This window comes from Corvus cornix, chromosome 4, assembly GCF_000738735.6.
Source record: "Corvus cornix cornix isolate S_Up_H32 chromosome 4, ASM73873v5, whole genome shotgun sequence".
Lineage (NCBI taxonomy): Eukaryota > Metazoa > Chordata > Aves > Passeriformes > Corvidae > Corvus > Corvus cornix.
In genome coordinates this window covers 55018060-55038013 of record NC_046334.1, presented here as the reverse complement: position 1 = coordinate 55038013, position 19954 = coordinate 55018060, and the positions used below count along the sequence as shown (strand labels likewise).

The 19954-nt window shown below is 40.2% G+C and overlaps 1 protein-coding gene across 4 annotated transcripts in view; it reads right to left on the bottom strand.

Annotated features, from left to right (window-relative positions):
* The window catches only part of CCDC149 (coiled-coil domain containing 149), a 52371-nt gene extending 38337 nt beyond the window's left edge, over positions 1-14034 (bottom strand). For 2 of the 4 annotated variants that reach the window (XM_039550954.1, XM_039550955.1), the window contains exons 1-3: positions 13865-14034; positions 5057-5218; positions 4489-4527 (exon numbers count right to left, since the gene is read on the bottom strand). In XM_039550954.1, coding sequence (XP_039406888.1) covers positions 4489-4527; positions 5057-5218; positions 13865-13912 — 249 coding nt within the window. In that variant the 5' untranslated portion in view covers positions 13913-14034. Of the gene's footprint in view, positions 1-4488; positions 4528-5056; positions 5219-9331; positions 10293-13864 lie in introns of those variants that run through there. The other 2 variants (XM_039550957.1, XM_010401833.4) reach the window with 2 other exon arrangements.
* Positions 14035-19954: the final 5920 nt, after the last annotated feature.

Here is a 19954-nt window from a genome sequence, read left to right as displayed (position 1 = left end):
ATTAACCATCAAGCTGTTTCTGTACTAGGACTATGCCATCATTACATTATGGGACTCAGTATTGGACACCTCAAAGATGGTTCTATGATCATGGGATCCTCTCTAAGGCTCAACAGCTGCTTGGAAGACACAAGATCCACTTGACTACATGAGGCAAAAGTATCTTTGCCAGTAGACTGGAGAACTTCAAAAGGAGAGCTTTACTCTTGAAATTATGTGGGAGGGAATGAGGAATCTTAGGATAGGGTAGGCAACGCAAGAGGCTGGGATGATGGGAAGAGACAGGACATAGCAATTCACAAAGCAACTGAGCTGAAGAGTAATTCCTTTGACCATAGGCAGGTAGAGAAGGAGGTTCCAATAGAACAGTCTTGAAGGAAAGCTCTCAAGCCTGTATCACAGAACCAGCACACTCGGAATCCACTCCAAGGTCTCTAATGCATGCAGCAGGGGGGATAAACAGGAGGAGTTTGAAGACTGTGTGCAGTTACAGGGTTACAATCTCTTTGGGATCATGGAGAATCAGTGGGATAGCTCACACAACTGGAGCGCTATGATGAAGGGATACTGGCTCCTTAGAAAGGACAGCAAGAAGGTGAGGAAGGGTCTTGCCCCCTCACCCTTTTTTCTGTGAGAGCACTCAAACACTGGAACAGGTTGCCCAGAGAGGCTGCGGACTTGCAGACAATCAACACCATGCTGAAAATCGTCCCTGGGCAACCTGCTCTAGGTGGTCATGTTTGAGCAAGAAGACTGGACTAGTTGACCTCAAGAGCTGTGTTCCTACCTCAACTATTCTGTGGTCTTGTGATGTTCAGTTCCATTTAATTTGATTCCTTATACATTTAAAACACAAACCTAAGGCCTCACCAGTGACATATGCATTGCAGCTTTATTCTTGACATACAGCCCCAGCGCAAACCCATTATCTCCAACTGAGTGGTCTCACTGAGATCAAATTAAGCAAAGCATATTTAGGACTGTGGCTCAATACAGTCATTTTCCTAACCATGCATTTTACTTCATCTTTGTTTATTCAAAGGATCTCATTTGAATTAAAAGAACTTCCATTTCATATAGAAGGTCGAAGGATTCACTGATTTGTTATTCTAATAGCAAAGCTTCTCCCAAACTGAAGGTATACTGAAAATTTAAACAGTGTAGATGAAAATAACAGGCAACATATATCAAGTTAGAAATCCCATCTCTGTTTTTTTCTTTAAGTTTCCCAGTGCAGCAACACTGGACAACAGATACCTAGTAAGCTTCCATTAAAATGTCCTGTATCACAGTTAATGCATATAAATATATATCATTGCAGAACTGTAGAACAGTAGAATTTCTATTTATATAGGATGCTCAACAGAGGCTATGTAGTCAGAGAAATATTTTAACATGTCTTTCAAAATGGGGAGTGTCTATTGTTTACCATTGTGCTGGTTTCAGCTAAGGTAGAGTTAATAATATAATATAGCGATGTTTTTGTTATTGCTGAGCAGGGCTCACACAGAGCCAAGGCCTTTTCTGCTTTTTGTACTGCCGTGCTGGCAAGGAACATGGGAAGCTGGGAGGAGACAAAGTCAGGACAGGTGACCCAAACTGACCAAAGGGATATTCCAGACCATGCAACACCATGGTCAGTGTGTAAAGTGGGGGAAGAAGGAGGAAGGAAGCGTGGGGCATTTGGAGTGATGGTATTTGTCTTCCCAAGTCACCGTTATGCGTGCTGGGGCCCTGCTCTCCCAGGGGTGGCTGAACACCTGCCTGCCCATGGGAAGCATTGAATTTCTTGCTTTGTTTTGCTTGTGTGAGCCACTTTCGCTTTTCCTATAAAACTGACTTTATCTCAACCCAAAAGTTCCCTAGCTTTTATCCTTCCAATTCACTCTCTGATTGCCCTGGTGAGGCAGTTGAGTGAGTGGCTGCGTGGGCCTTGGCTGCTGGCTGGGATTAAACCACTACAACCACGTCTGAATGAATTTTAACATAAAACACACTCTTCCTAATTCCTATTGTCCTGAAACATTTCACTACTCCATTACTTATCCAAAAATTACTCTACACCTGACAGCATAAGACATTATAAAACTACCTTCAATCACACCATTTGAGAGTGTTAGGCATGATGGGCCAGGAAAGAAAGCACTGACAGCTCACAAGCTATGATAACAACAGTTCTGGTGAAACACCTACAGTAGAAAAAGAGATTTCAGTAGCACAGTTTCTCATTTCCTGCTTCTGCTGATTGGCAGAAGGCGATACACACAGAACAATCTTTGGATAGAATCATCATAGTATCACAGAATTATAGTTTCGTTTGGAAAAGATCCAAGATGCAAACACAGCTTTGAGAGGGAAAACACTACCACTGCATGTAAAGATACCTTTAAGTACCAGTTTTACAAAAACGGATTTTGAGTTAGCTGACTGCTGACAGAAAACACCTGGTTACATGACATTTCCATAAAAACCATGAAAATTCTGTGCTACAAAATAGCATGAGAAGGCATGGTGGAAAGCAAGACATTTTAAGCAGTCACAAAACATAATTGATAATAAAGGGGGAAATGAAGACACGAAGAAGAAGACAGCAATTCCAACCAACCTATTACATTTAAGGTTCTACATTGAAATTTCAATAATAAGCAATAATTGTTCAGTTGTGGCAAACCAATGCAACAGATAGCAAATTGTTGAGCATATCATGTTTTCATCTCATTTCTGACCATGAAAACAGTATGCACTTTTGTGTCATGCAGAATTCATTGGAGGATTGGGGTCTCTTTTTATAAAGTGACTGAGGTCACAAACTTCTCCCAGCAGGCATCTGGGGTTCCAGGAAAAAAGCGAATAGAAGAAGCACAAAAGGGAAAGAGAACTTCACTCTTTCTTAGATGAGAAAATGCTAAAAAATGTATGTAAGGTAATAACGGAAAGATATTCATTACTTTCTTTTATTATTCTCTGATGCATTTCTCAAAGCAAAACTATACTCTTCTTCAGAAAGGTTGCACTAACTGCTCTAGGTTATCCACCTTGTATGTTACAGACACATTTCTCAGGAAAACGAAAACTCAAGAAAGTACACTAACAGTCTATTACTGTACAACGTAAGGTATATATTGTTCTTGGGGGGAACCCATCAACGACCCCATTTGAAGACAAGATTTTCTTTCTTTCACTGCTACCTAGCATGAATACATAGCTTCCTCAGGAAAAAAAAAAAGACTCCTAGGTAGATTATTAAAGGTTTTCCAGGCACTTGCCCTGGTAAGACAAATTGCCAAACTTAATATCATCACAGCTTCTGAATTTAGACTGAATTTGGCTAGTATTTTAGAAACAAGTGTCAGTTTTATTTGTTTTGAAAGATGAAAGATGAATTAGAATAGCTATGGGATGGGAAATCTCCCTTCCTACTTATCTCTGTAATGATCCATATACTGCCTTGTTTTTTTTTTTCAACTGGATATTCCTCAGCAACACTCAGAATGCACAAACTTGTATCTGGTCATAAACTTCTATTAGAATTCTGTTGAAATAACAGAATTGCAAATAAATTATGCTAAATAATGAGGAAGTTAAATGATTCTACACTGAGCCACTGACTTCTTGGCAGCTATTTGTTTAAGTGCCTGAAGGAGTAATTATATTGCCCCTGGAAGTTTAGTTTAAAGCAACCAAAACCCTAAGCCATAAAATTTTAAGCAAATAGCAAGAACTACATGCAAACTCTCAGGGAAAGGGTGATGAGTAAAACTTCTGATCCATTAAGAGAATGTTAATAACCATGTTTTAAACATAGTTAAAAGACTTCCAAAACTAGCAATTACAGCAATGATTTTTGTTCTTTTAGGCTGTCCTCATCTCCCTGCTCCACATATTGTGTTTTGAGTACCATTTTTTCTAAAAATTAAGGTAATTTTAGGATGTGACAACCAACATTCCACAACAGGGACACACTATGTAGATATCTAGGAACAAAAATGCATGCGAGCAGGCAAAAAGTTTTTCAGGGGAACCATAAAATGCAATTATCATTGTTTTACCATTTATAACTCATAGAGTCCAAGTGGCCTGGGAGAATACTTAATGGAAAACAGCACTCACAACAATAAATTAACAATTATGGAATGCAGACAATGCATTCCCAGTTTACTTCTAAGTATGAGAAGTCCTGTCACAAATCCATTTTAAGACTCAATACAGAAGAATAAACAACAAAGAGAACAATCTCAAGTCTCTGTACACTGACCAATTTCAGTCTCAGGTGAAAAGGAAAGCAATAGCCATATATTCTAAATAATGATAGTTCAGGTATTTCAGAGTGAAATGTGTAGACCAAAGCAGAAGTCACAGTTTAAAGACTGAGCTCTTTAATATTCCGAAACGCTTGCTTTTTTATCAGATTTCTTAATTAATATTTTTATTCTTTTGCAAAGTACTCTTGTAGCAGATAAATAACAAAGAATGAAAAATAAATCCTACCTGTTTCCTCTTTTCAGGTGGAAGCGATGGATCCCCATCCTACAAATAAACAGACATATTTTATTGGCAGCTTATTTCTGAAACCAAAAACTGTATTAACTTCTGTGAATCTAATTGCAGAACATGTATTTTAACTGTTATAAAATTATTTTTTTAAATAGTAATGATTAATATCAGTAATACTAACTTCAACCTAAAAAAAATTTTAAAGTTGAGGATTTGTTTACATTTCTAGAACAGCAGGTCATTACAAATTTGTGTTGCATTAATTTTCATACTGGTACATTAAGTTGCTGAGGAATAATAATACCACAGTCAGATTTTAAATGGAATTATCACTGAAACTAATTTCCTCAGAGCATGCACTGTTTCTGTGTCCTATATAACAGGCACTGCCTCATCAATGCAGAACAAATGAGTAATAACATGATCAGGGCTGTACAACTGCAGACTCCTGCAAACAAGTACCTAGACATTTTTACAGCAGCCATTATGGACTTCTTTCTAATTTTTTTTTGAGGTTCACCTTTGTCCCCCAGTTAAACAGTCTTCATAAAGAACAACCTACAATCAGCTCCCGATACTTCTTTTTCAGAGACTGGTGTCGTTCCCGCAGCTGGTTGGCCATAAGTTTGTACTGGTCTCTTTCTTGTTGACAAGTGTCCAGCTCTTTGGAAAGGATTAGCAATGCCTCCTTTTTACTTTCGAGCTTCCTTTTGCACACCAGATACTGCAGAAAAGAAAAAACCCATACATGTAACAAGCCATTTCTACCCAAGCCAGTACTGGATACAAGAGTCTCAAGTTCTGCTCTGAAAAGTTGAAGGAAGACTGCACAAGATCAAAGTCTGCCACAAGTCATCTTAGCTTATTAATAACAATCACAGGGAAGACATCTCATATAGAAAGCTTGAAATCCATCCATATGGCCACATGTTCACCTGACCACTGTGACTTTGAAAAATTAGCAATTTGAGTTTCTCATTCTTTTCCTCATATACAATAGCATGAGGAACCTTGCAATTTGCCCAGCATCCCTGGGAAGGCTGCTAGAAGGAAGAAGCATTTGCAAACTCCCTTTTCTACATGTGTTCAAAATATCCAGCTTCCAGGTAGCAACCAATCATTCCTGCTTCGCTTCCCACTGCCATCCTTCTACCAGCAATGTCCTCTGGGCTCAGCCTCCCAACTGGACACTGAAATGGGACCATGCTACAGCAGAAGGCATAGCATGAATGATAACCAAAATTTACCTTGACTCTGAAACAATTAGTGTGATGCCCTTACAGCACAGGTAAAAGAAACTTAAATTACTCTGTGATACTACAGGCACATTGTAGATACAAAAATGCTGCTAGCAAGGATTTTCTTGCTATTTTCTAAGCCCATGAGAGACTTTTCTCTCTCACAGAAGAGGCAGCAGAGTTATGTAAACAACCAAACACCTGCAGCCTTGAAAAGTCTTGTTTATAGTATAGTAGAAAAATATTTTGACAATGGATGTTTTAGGATTTTAGCCAATCACCCCAAGGGATGGCTGATCCTTTGTCCAATTAGACTATGAAGAAAAAAGTCTATAAAAGAGTTTATAAAATAATTAAATAAATCAATCTTGCTGCACAATTCCTGCCTCCTGGATCTTCTCTCCTCCTCCCTACGGCTGCAGGACACGGTGATAGGGCCTAGGACTGCAGTAATAGCACATGCTCGTTTGAGGCAAAAGAATGGGAAATAATGCAGGAATGCTGTGAACACCTAAAAGGAGAGGGAAGGCAGAGATGAGCCTTCCCCTGCAGCCACCACCTCTCATGTGAAGGGCTCATGCACTAAGCAAAGCAGAACTTGCAAATCTTAGCTGTTCTGCATTGGTCTGATCTGCTTCATTGCCTTTCCCCATTGACAGGAAGAGTAACGTGTATGTCATCCTCAATGTTACCTATCAGAACTTTCAAGTAACTTTTTTCACTTAACATGATGTTCGATCAGCAGATTCTTATTACCCATCACTTGACACTGCTCATGCTAAAGTATATATTTCTATTTCTGATGTTACTGGCATAAGACATGGCTCTAAATACTTTCTGAATATGCTCTACAAGAGACCAAATACCACAGCAGTCATGAAAACAATTTATAGTTTCATTATATCCTCTGACAAGAATACTTTGTCATTATGGGCTCTTGCACAAAGCAAGAACATCAGCACTTCCATACCGCTCAAGTCAGTGCTGTTCTTCGGGACAAAAATCATTCTTTGTATGTACTACTTGCTTGGAATTAACTTTAATTGTTAACCTCAATTTCAAGTCAATGAGAAAGGGAAAAATGAGTTTGGTATATTAGTACAGCCAACCTTTTCCAAAAATGGTAAATGCTTAGTTGCAAAAAAGTGGGAAGGGAATGAGAAAAGCAGTTCCAAGAAGGATTTGAACTCTCAAAAAGGACACTTCCACCTTGGATTAATTTTATTTCTGGCAATACTAAAGTTGAAATCCTGCCATAAATTTTCTGGATTATGATGCCTTGGCATCAACAAACGCAAGTGTACCTATGTACTTATGTCCTTACTGATACCTTACACAAATGTCAAATCCCTTGATAAAGGACTGAAAGGTATGAGAAGCTAAACTTTAATATTGTCAGCAAGTGATTATAATGACATGGTAAACTTCTTCAAACTTGATAAAGTAATTCCTTCACTTACAGTGAAATGTTTGTCAATCTCTCTTCTTTTTTTCCCTGTTTCATCCCCTAAGTAATTCTAAAATATGCCTTCGCTAAATTGTTTTTAAATATTAACAATCTGATAGAGTAATTGCAAACAAAAATGAGTAAAAGCAAACCTCACAATCACTTTAAAAAAACCTCAACAGCCTAAAGCCCTGAACCAAGGAGCCTGTCCTGTTTCTTTAACAGGAAGAATCCCAGGAAGCATGAAGCTGGCCCATCCAGCCAACACCTGTGTGGAGCAGCGCAGCCTATACCATGCACACAGTGGGAATGGAAAGAAGCCAAACATCTTGCCTTATACACCCACAGCATCTGCAGGTGAGCCTTGCCTCGAGTGCTGCTGGATGGAACGGTGTATGAGAGGCAGAAGTGAACCGGAGCATGTGGATTAGACTGTAAAACCCAGTACTTACCCAGGAGGAAATACAGACCTAGCACCAAACAAACCTTGCGTCTGCCATGAGTCACAGCCCTCTACAAAGGACACACTCAGCACACGAGCAGGCTTCACCTTTTACAGCAGCACTGGCAGGGGCTGGGGAATTCTCAGCTACCTATTAGCCTGAGGGTAACGAACCATAAACAGATTGTGGGGACGGTAATGTTCAGGGTCTAAATGAAAAGGAATAATGATGGCCTCCTTGTTTAAAATCTGTTTGAACTAGATGAACTATATACTGATGATGCTGGCATCTCTCCCCAGTGCACTGTTTGGATTTTACTATAAAAATGACCACATAAAAGACTTTTTGGAGTAATTTTTGCCTTTTACACACACTGACTTTCCCAAATAAATGGAATAAAACCAGTAATAACATCATAATTTGTTTCCATGGGCTTATGGTACAAGAAACAATAAAGCCAGAGCATTTCTGTGGAATCTGATTATTCAACAGAGCTCTGTTTGCAGTTCCCATTACCATTACTGAAGGAAAACCAAATTTCACGAAGACAGACCTCAAAGAGGTTATTCAATATATATGTTTCTGAATGTTAAAAGCCAATGTAGCAATAATGGCCATAAACTGACCCAACAACTGTACACCAGAAATGGGTTCTACACAGGGAAATAACTGAGTCCCATCAGTGATTTCCCTTATATGGACAAATAAGTGCAATAAAATTGGTATGCTGTCAAAAAGAACATAGGCGTGTGACAAGTCTTTTTGGAACAATGAAAGCAATAAGGCAAATTTTCTCAAACAGTCTGAAAAAAAGTATTCAATAGATGCTTCTGGCATTCACTCATATAGAGATTTCTTCCCCTGCAACTCAAGGAAAGCCTATATCTCAGGTACTCTCTATCAGTGAGACAAACAAGTGAATTCTATTATGCACTATAGTTACTATGAAATATTCTTGTTGTCTTTTGTTTTTAATTATTGGTACAAAATAATCTATTAATTTAAAAAACAAAGTTAAACGAGAACCAGCTGCTATACATTCAATCTAAAAGCTACAATGTACAACTTTTCATATCTGTCTAGTGACTTTTATCTACCAATGTGCTGTTATCTGCAATAAAGCAAATTATAATTGCTACAAGGAAGATCGTAGTAATTAAAGGAATATGACATCCTATATTTCTGCCTGAACTGCTTTACAGCCAGATGACTACTTTAGTGAAATTGAGTAAAAAGAGACTGACATTACAGTAGAGTGTAACTGCTCCAAGGTGACCCTCTACATCAAACACTTACTATTTGTCCATTGCTATTTTTAGTGACAAATCTGGGTAGATCTCATTAATGACGCTGTAGACATGGTCTAATAATCTGATGAAGCTGGGACATGGTCAAGGTTTCAGACTTTCTTTTTTTAAACCAACAAACACACTGAATTCCTATCAGATTTTTTTTTTTTTTTAATTTGTACAAATTACTGGCCTGTATTTTGGTACTTAATGGCAATTAATGTCAAGGAAAACATCTAATTTCCTGAGAGTAGAAGCAGAGATACCATCTCCAATCTGTGCTTTGGAAACACTGTGGATCATATTCTGTCTCCTCTTGACACTCCAGGGCCTTGTGTCCTCAAATGCTGAAGGGCATCACATTGGGCCTTGACACCTATCATCTACCATGCTCTCTGAAAAACCATGGACTCTACTCACCATCTTTTAATAAGAGATCCAACTGCTACTGAACTGCCTTTATCAAATTTCTCCCAACTGTACTCTTGGAGACAATTTTGTTGTCGAAACTGAAGGGTCCCAAAATGCATTGCAATCTCACTGTTTGGAATATTTGTTGACTGTGTTTCTATAACGTTGCTCCCCTCGACTTCAGATTAAACTGTTAACTTATCTGAAAGAGTCAAGCACTCAGATCCAGAGAAATACACAATTACTGGCCATTTGCTTGCCATCTCCCTTCCTGATGTGATTTTTCTCTGATAAAACCGGAAACAATGCAGTGACCTTGGTTTTATTCCACCATATCAACCCTGCTTTTCCTGCTGCCCAGTTCTTGCTTCACTGGCTGCTTCTTGGCTGCTGAAACACAAAGCAGGCTGGTATCATTCAGTGATGACAGAAGTGATATAAGCAGCTCCTCAGAACATCATGTCTTGTCTTGATGACCATACTACACCACATCCTCTTCATTGGCTATTTAGGAATACCACAATTTAGTAGTTAACACTTCTGTGCAATGTGGCCCAGCCCTTAAAAGTTTTGTATGCTGTGCCTCCAATTACATTATTAATTTCTCTCTGTTTCACAACATCCCTGTGGGTCTCTTAGTCCAACCTGAAACAAGGAAACATGAAAAGCAACACTTGTTTTGTTGCCCAGAAGTCCAGCATGCAGGTCTTCATAGCACTCTCCCACAGCTCCTGAGAATTTTGGAGCACAGTAAATCACAGTGCCAGCTCTTTTAGCATTCTCATTTCATTTTCCAAATGTCAAAGTTGTTACAATGCCAACCCAACCAACCAGGGACCTCAGAGTATCTGCTCCACTTTGTTCTTCCCTACAGCCACTGCATTTGTCCACATTAAGAAAAGCTGTGAAACTAGTGGCTCCAAAGCCTGTTGGCCCCTCATAGAGGTTTGGTGAATTACATTTCACGCTTTGTCTGAAAAGAAAACATGACAGAATGTAATAGAGATATTATGAACATGAAAATCTCACCAGTTTTCCTTTTTCTTCTCTCTTGTCCACATAAAAAATTGTGCAACCAATGGGAAAGGTACGCTCTGCCAATTACAAGCACGCTAGGTATCTCACTCTTCAGAACTCATGTCTTGAAATCATGTTGAAATCTAGCTATTTCAACTAGAACTACTGCTCCAAAATTACTCAGCAAGGGAGCTCAAGAGACAAGCATATCACCTCCTTCTTTGCCGCTGAAGACCACACACAGCCAATAACCAAGAAATAGCCTCTTGTGAATGACAAATTAAACAGAAACTACATTTCTTCAAACTAACTTTAGGAGGCAGCGCCACATGTGAGTTGCTGCAAATAGCATACACTAAACACTCTAACGTGTGGGAGGTGCAAGCGAAAGAGAAGCATTTTGACATTGGATTTAATTCTACAAGTTGGCAAATCTGAGGGACCTTGAAGATCATCTAGTTCTAACCCTGCTGCCATGGGCAGGGACACCTTCAACTAGACCAAGTTGCTCAGACTCCCATCCAAACTGGCCTTGAACAACTCCAGGGATGCGGAAGAGGAATGGAATGTACTCTTGGGATAGTATTTTAAGATTTATGAAGATCACTGTTTTATGGAGGACTTAGGCCACCAGCAAGAAAGTTCTTGCTACAGCTCAGTCTCTTGTGTCAAATAAGCAAGATTATTGATTATTGATCAGGTCTTCACCTTACAAGTTTACACTGACTTTTAAATACTCTAAACATGGGTCATTGAGTGACATAAACGTTAGATAAAAACCAAGAGTCCAGGCAGAAAAATTACATGGTAACCCAAGAGAGTAATAAATCTTATATATATATATGCATCCATCACCAATACATGAACTTAGCTAGAGAACAGGTAAAATTTGTGTGGATTCTTGCTCCTGAAGTGAGTTCTTCTGTATCCAGTTTGTGAGATTATCAATGGAAATAATGACTCTTTTACACTCCTTCAGTATTTGCTAAGTTGGCTGTGTCCCAGTATTCCTACCCACGTCATCCTATTCATTTAGTTTAAAGAATGCTCAAGGTACAGGTGGTGCAAAGATTGTTCAGAGTACCAGGTGCACACTAGGCCTGAAATGTGTGCGGCTGTAAAATAAGTGGAAATATACATAAACAGGGAGGCAAAAGAACAAGCAAAAAGTTAGTGGTGAGCATAATAAAAGCAGAGAAAGATATGTGAAAGGGTACAGAGCAAACGGCACCAAAATGGAACAAATGTCAAAAGGAAAAGAAGAATAAATATAGAAAAAGACTGAAACTGACAAAAGAATTTCTTCTTCTCTACAGAAAAATGAAAAGACAACCTACAAAAATACACTGTGTGTACAAGTGTTTGTGCATAAGGACCAAATGCGCATCCTACTACTTCACTTAACACCTGTAGTACCACAGTTTTAAAAATTACAGTTGCTTTGACAAGTATTTCAATTACTCCTACCTTTCAAATTTGGAGGATTGGGCTTATGCAAATGAGAAAGTATGTCACCACAGATCTGAACCCACCAACTTCTGGTCTTTTACACCAAGATTTTTAACCCCATCTTATGTTTTAACTGTCTACCATCAGCAATGGGACAGTGTTTGTTTACAGCTACCATGTCTTTTCTTGCTTTTGTTACCTTGTATTTTGAAAGCATTTCAAGATGTTTATGAAATGGACAGGGGAAAAAAATTACCTAGCAGACACCGAAGCTAGAAGGCCTTGAGAAAATCTGTACCACTGAGGGATATGATAAATTCAAAAACCTTATTACAAGTTACTTCAGAAGTCTGAGCCACTTTCTCACATACCAATTAGGATGTTGGAGTTAATGAGTAAATCACATGGAGTGAATTACAACAGCCAAAGGAAGAAGAAGGCAAAAGAGGAAAACCTGTATCTTGACAGCACATACTACAGACTTCACCCAGAAAAACAGGCTGTAAGCCTGCTGTAGAAACAGAGAGAAAGGGAGGAAAGGGGAAATATAAGTCACTATGCCTCTAATTTTTCCTGAAAAAAAGAAATTATATGTATATTTAAGTATCTACAAAAATGTAGCTTAGCACAGTCACTAAACTTCACTACAATCAAGAAGCCCCTAAACTGAAGTCAGTGTTCAATTTCAGGACCAAGATTTTAGGTTAAACTATATAAAAAGTAAAAAAGTTCCATAGTAATTCTAAATTACTTTTTAAAGCACAGTATAGCAACATTTCCTCTGAACACACCTCATGACTTGTCTCTCATCTCTAACCCTTCCCTTCCATCTGAAACCATCCCCACCCCAAATAAAACTCCAATTGAGAAATGAGATGTTAGATTTAACACTGCATAAACAGGATACTACTGAAAGCGCACTGTTCACTTTCTCCGGGATCATTTTGTGTCTTTGCAAACACTGTGTGCATAGATAGGCCCCAATTCTGGATGTACTGTACTAGCAAAGATCTGCGGCCATACAAACTCCCACTGAAATCAACAGGAGCAGTGACAGGTTCAACATCCTAAACTCAAATATCTATTTGACAGGTCAGAGCCTTAGGCCTTACACTCAGTTAACATAATGGAGGCAAAGCCCTCCTGAAAACAGGGGAATTCACCTGTGTGCGTCATAGTGGAGGACAATAGACTCAGCCAGGTTTATCCAGGCCCATGCTGTTTGCAAAGAAGTTTTATCTGCTAGCTGTAAGCATAAAAATACTATTTTTTATAGTAATGCAATGTAAAAATCAGCATGCCAGCTTACTTCATGAGTTTGGCTAATAAACAGATTTGACTTCAATAACACTCCTTTAAGTTATACTGACCTCAAGTTGGTGTGAGTTTGGTAACTTACCCTATGTGAAAACGTGTACCTGTAAACACTGGATCTTTTAATGGGGATGCAGTGGACAATTAACTTTCTATTCATGTAATTGGAAAATCCTCCACCTGTTGAGGCTCATGTGCATGGTACTATTACATTCTTTTCTCCCATAGCATAAATGTCACCATGGGTCTCAAAACCCTTTCATGTGTGATTCAAGGGAAGTAAGTACACAAGGCATACGGCACAGGGGCAGCCCGGTCACCCAGGCCGGTTCCGCAGCTGCGCTGCGCTGCTCCGCTCCCCCGGGCCCGAGGCCTCGGCCATACTCGCGGCTCAGGGAATCCTCGGCGGTTTCAAACCAGCCGCAGCAGCGCCTACAACCTGCTCTCTGCAGCCCCAGGGCGGAAAACCCACGGAGAGGTTCGCAGGCCCTTGTCGCCGGTGCTCCGCAGCCGCGCGCGCTGGGGCGGCAGCCCGACGAGGGGAGGGCCATCGGCAGACGTGACTGCAAAGCTCAGCCGTGACCGGCACAGCTCGGCGCCCCCCGCCCGCCGCTGCCGCCCGCTCGGCCGCGGGCCGGGTTCCTGCCGGCGGCTGTGCCCCTCTCCCCGGCATTTCCTCGGGGCGCGGGGAGCAGCCGGGCCCGCCCGGCGCTCTGCCTCGGTGCCCGGCGCCCCAGCCCCGCGGCCACCCCGCCGCCTCACCTCGCTCAGCAACCCCTGCCAGTCGGTCTCGCTGCGGTGGGAGCTCATGGCTCCGGCGGGCCGCAGCGCCGGTGAGCGGCTCCTCCCGGCCCGGCCTTCGCCGAGCAGCCCGCGGGAGAGGCGGGGACTGCGGCCACCGCTGCCGGCCCGCCCTGCTCCCCGAGCGCCTTCAGGCCCGGCCGCACGGCCGAGCTGCCGGCAGGGCTGGGCCGCGGAGCCGGGGCAGGAGGGCCGGGCCGGAGGGCAGAGCGCTGGGGCCCGAGCGGCACCTGCCGAGGGCTGTGCGGGAGTGTCCGGGGTGCGTGTCCCAGAGAAGGGTCCTCCTCTCTGTACGTGCGCCTCCTGCATAACAGCTTGGCACTGCTGCCATCCCAGGCTCTGGGGAGCAGTATCAGGGAGACTTTGGTATTATATATTTGTGTAACAAAATTATGTACACGCTTGTGTTGTGTGTGTAATGTAAGACGCAGCGGGAGGACAAAGCAACCATTTTCTCTGAACACGGTAGTGGAACACTGCCCACTTTGGGCATAGATCTCCGCTGTTACCCTATTCACGGAGGTGTAAATAACCTAATGACCCAGGACTTGGTCTGGCTTCATTTCCCCCTTGGCACAGACGCTCCTCCATCAGCACTGAAACCCAAGCACGGCACCCACACAGCGCTGCTCACCTTTCCTTGACACCTCTGCTCCAGCCATACCCTCCGCGGCTCCCATGGGCACACGTCTCCATAGACCAGGTCTATCATGAGGCACATCATGTGCGATCTTTGTTGTACTCCTAACACGGCGAGTGTCCCCAGGACTTACATTTTCCAGGCCGAGTCCAAGCGTAACTACGTGGAGTATTTAAGCAGTTTAACCCACAGGTACTCTTTGTTTTAAATAACACCACAAACAGTACAAGACAACATGATAAAATATGCATGCCTCATTCCTTACCACAATTTACCCATTGTTAAGATTTGTTTGTGGTTTGGCATCTAGGCACAATGTCCTTCTGTTCTCTAAAATGGTTAGAGAGCCCCGTTTGACAACTTCACCTCCCTCTGAGCAGGTGATGCCTTAGCCTTGCCACTGACAACATTTCTGTTCCAGGTGCTTAATTAATGGCTTATATGGAAAGAAACATAGGCCATATCTAAACTCAGCAGGAACTCTCTTTGAATGGAAGATTATAAATTTTAATAAAAGCCTGTGGTTATCTCCATGTTAAAAAAAAAAAAAAAAAAGTCCAGTAGAGCAGCTAGCTTTAGTGTGGAACTTTAGTTGGATAGTTACAAAGTTCACACATTTCACCTGCAAATTATAAAGCAAACTTAGACATTTTCTCCAATTTTTAATCCATTTTCTCCTATATTAGCTGTTTCTCATCTCTAGGCATTCTGCAACTTTAATGCTGTAGAGGGTACATTTGTCTTTATTCATATTTTTCTGTGGTTTACATTGTCGTGTACATCCTCCATCTCCTTGCAGGCTTCTCAGCAAACTGTTTCTGAAAACAACACCTTATTTGCACAGGCAAATAGCAAATAATGAAAATTAAATTAACAAGAACTATAATTTAAACCACTGCTTAAAAGAATTGTTAATTATATTAGAAACTCAATCATTTTCTTGTGTTGTTAATAGTTAAAGTTATACAACTGCTAGTCCCGATGAACCAAACAGAATCTTTTTCCCAGTTCCGCTTCTCATTTACAGAATTTCTCTCCTTTGTTTTCTTGTGTAGCATGCTGGACTCAGAATACTGTTGCAGAAAGAGCTCTGCTTTAAGAAAGATAACCCTTCAAAAGCCCTCAGTTTTGAAGGATGTCGCTCATTTTAATCCCAAATGTACTCACACTCCTCACAAACATAAGGTTTTAATTTTTATTGATGATAAGTATTCAAATGAGAAGTAAATATTCATGAAAGAGAGGTTATTAAAACAAAAGGAACTCTCAATGTTTTCAGCTCCCATGATTTTATCAAAAGGCTGATGAGAACTGGTGTTTTTCAGAAAGCCCAAGCTCTTGTATGCGAATAACCACTTTCTTTTGAAGTAAAAGTAAGATTCAAAGGAATAAATAAAAAATAAGCTGAAATTTGCCTTGAGTGCATTTGATAGGATCAGGAAGAAAATAAAAGAACCCAAATATGTATTTTTAAGTAATCACTCTTAGTTCCTCATATCAAGGCTTTTGTCAGTTTCTTTGGCTTTCCTGTTCTTCTCTGCCTTACTTACCCATGGTTACTGCAAAACCCCTATGTAGCCATCCCAGTCGGAACCAGGCTGCTTTGCCAGCATCTAGGCAGGAACAGATTGAGATACAGCTCCTGTCATAACTCAGACAACCAAGTAAAGAAGAAGATGGCAGAAGAGAAATACTATCACCCTAGTTTATAAATAGGAAACTGAAGAGAGTAGTGACTGCCTTGCCCAAGAAAACTGAAGTTTCAAACATAACCGGGAAGAAAACTGCAGATTTTGTGTTGGCTGTTTTAATTGCAAAACTAACAGGGTGTCTTGGTTCTTTTCCTACCTGCTGCAGTAACTGCTTTTGTACCATTGCCTTGCCAGTATCAGAAGAACACAGTGAATGCCTGAGACAAAAAATCATCTCTCAACCTTCCTCTTCAGCTACCATCCTGATGTCTTTGTCTCTAGATCTGTTATCTTCTCTGCTTTCTTCCTCTATACATTCACTAGATAAACTTATCTGCTTCTAGTGTTTCATCTTCTTTCTCTGCAATTCTGCTTTGTGATCAATCTTTCCCTTAGTATCTTGATTTCATCTGTCTTTTTACCAGATTACCCTCCACTTCTCTAAGCATTTTCTACATTTCATTAAGAAAGCTCCAAACTTTCTAAAAAACTTTTTTTTGGCCTGGAAAAATTACACATTCAGAATCAGATCTAAGCTACTGTGGCTCATTGATACAAGTACTCAGGTAAACATGTAGGAGATTTAAACAACAGTTTTCATTTGTAGATTTAATCAACATTTCTAAAACACAGCTTTCAGAAATCAGTGTCTTTGTCATAAATTAAGAAAGAAAATTGCCTGGGTTTGTATCCATAGGTAAACCAATAAATGGATTGCTTCAAATTTTGCTGCCTCTTTTTGTCAACATTTGTGTGCTGCACTAACATCATCATTATATCTATGTCCAACTCTAAGGAAATATATGAATAAAAACCCAATGTAAATCCTTAAGATCTGGATAGTCTACATAATTGAAATACAATGAAAACATGTAGTGTTTGTCTCCTGAAGGATGATTCAATCTGACTCTCCATGGATGTTTCAGGGTTCCATTTAATCAGGGTTTAAATACCTCTGAATGAGGATATAACCTATCAAAGATAAAAACATTCATTTTAGTACTCTTGGTATTCTATACTGGCGTTATTCTATTTCATGTTCTTGCTAATCTGATGATAACCACGTGCTCAAAACCTCATGCACACATTTTGGAGGAAGTATACTGTGTTTGTTGGGGTTACCGTTACCTCTAGCTTTTGTCTGTTCCCATAATTGTTTTTTTTCCTTTACTTTTGCCTTTCCTTTTTTAAAGGCTACTTTTTGTCCATTTATATTCCAGCTGCACCTTCTCGATTTTCTCAGGTTCATTGCTGGTTTCACTATTCTGTATCAGCTCTTCTACTTCACATGCATGATCTGTCAGTAGGACAATATGACCTGCAGATCAGAAGCAGTTTAGCAGTTATTAATTTGTGTTGAATCCTTTCGTGGCCAGTCAAGTCCGTGAAGGACACATCTTAGGCAAACAACAAAGATTGCTAGGTGATGGTGTTTCTCTTTTCCTTTTCAATGGTTTCAGACCTTCAATATGTTGTTTTCCTTTGTGTGTTAGATGCTTCCTGTAACATTAAAATTGGAGGCAGTCTTTATTTTCTTCTTATTTTTTGCTTTTTTTGAGCTATCTTATGACTTAGTTGGTGCAACTGAATACTGGAGTTCAGAGCAGAGAATCTCTCTCTTCTACAGAGAGAGTGGAAAAAAGAGAATTTTGGGGAAGAGACAGGAACAGACTACGATCTGCACAAACCAACTCTAGGATGAAGCTTGGTGGTGAGGTCTGGCCAAGAAGGGGGGAAAACCAAGTCAAAGCAGCAGTTAAGAGCAGGGAGTGCAGGCAGTGGGTGGGATGCTCATGGAAAGAATGGAGGGGAAAGCTGTAAGATGGTGGGGCAGAGGAGAGACTGCAAGCTTGAAAACAAAAATTATTTTGGAAATGAACGAACACATATAACCAAGAGAACTGTCCTAACTCTGAGATTTTCTGAGTGAATTAAAATCCAAAGTCAAGAGTGTTCTGTGGTATAGATTTTCTAGGAGTAATATATTATGCATAAGTTCATGTGCAAGTGCTTTAAATAATTTTGTTTTAAAGCCTGGTTTCTCCAAAGCCCGATGATGTTGCAGCATCTAACTCTTAGGCACACTTCTGTCTAGGGAAACCTTTGGCCTCCAACTACCAAAGTCTTCACTGGAAATCAGATGATTGGCTTCTTTCTAGTTTGCTTAGGGCTGAAATGCTCAAAAAATGTGTTGGATGGTAGACACAGGTGTTAGAGCAGGTAACCAGCCCCTAGATATCACTAGCAAACACCCATTATACAGAACTGTTCCGTTCAAGCACTCTCTTTTGTGGACATACTTAGCTTGGCACCAAGTATGGTCTTCAGTGAAGTCCCCCAGGAACGCCAGGCTGTGGATGAGGCTCTGCAAGATGCTGGTGGCAGTTCAAACTCAACTTGGACAAGAAGGGTCTAAGTTCTCTAAAAGCATCTGTAAAATTAATAGGTTTGATCTAGACTGTATTGGAAAAGTTTGGCACTCTTGTCTTTCCTAGTGATAGGAAATAACCATGTAGGGATTAATAACAAGTTATGTTCACCAGCAGAATTTGTGGCTCTTCCCACACCCTAAGAATAAGGAAAAACTCAGTAGGAACTAAAAAGATAGCAGTAAAAAAACCAAGCACAACATCTCAGAGCCTGTTTTACGGCTTGTCATTACAGTTGAATAGAGTTAGTGTAAATGAATTCTGTTTTCCCAGAGGCATCAAATTCCTCCTGTCAAGACAGTCTCTCGAGAGACGTGAAGGTCTCTCACTGCCCTCCTGCATTATTATTATTTTCCTTAAAATTTTCTTGTTATTGATGTAACTAAAACTCAAGTATAAGATCAGAGAAACTATTTTGTCAAGTGACTCAGACAGGCACAACTGATGGATACTAAGGAAACATGTACTGCATTTTATGTTCCTCTGAGTGCACTAGAAAAATATAAAAAATAGTTCATTTTACTAAAAATCCAGCTGGGAAATTCACACTACTTTCTGCTACTATGAAATTGAAGAGTGACCCAGTACTGCCATCAAATTTGACATATGAGTGATTTTTCAGACTTGTAGGTTCAATTTTCAACGGGTGGGGTATGTCAAATCCCTGAAAACTGGCAGACCATTGCAGAGATGTTTATTGCTGTGACCATACCAGACTCTTCAGCACAAAGACCATCACTTTACATCTGTGGTCAATACTCAGCAGACTGTAAGCAAAGAACAAGATGGGATACATAAAGTACAGCTGGCTTGATCCTGTTCTTTCTAGTCAATTTAGAGAGAATAAAGAAAGAAAACCCACTGTCAAAGAGAAAAAAATGGGATTGACACAAAACTTATTGAGAATATCATAGCAAAATAATTTTTCATTTGAAAATATCTGTCTGGCAAAACCCAAAATCTCTCAGCTTTGGTGTGCAGTTTCTCTGGGTTCTTGAGGAAATTTCTCATCAAACCCTGACTGCATGCTTTAGAATGGCAATGGCACTGAGCTAAGTTTGCCTGTTTTATGTTCAAATTACACAGACTTTTGAGACTTCAGCCTCAGTCTTTTTTAAGTGAAGTTTGGCGAGCATTCTCTTGTCTCCCTAGAAACTTGTCCAATTAGTAAAAGCAGTTGAATCAAAGAGCTGAAGCTTTATTTCTCATCCTAGATAAGACTGTAATAGAAAGAGTATAACTTCTCTCTCTTCACATAAATACTTAGTTATAAAAGTACAGCAGGTTTAAC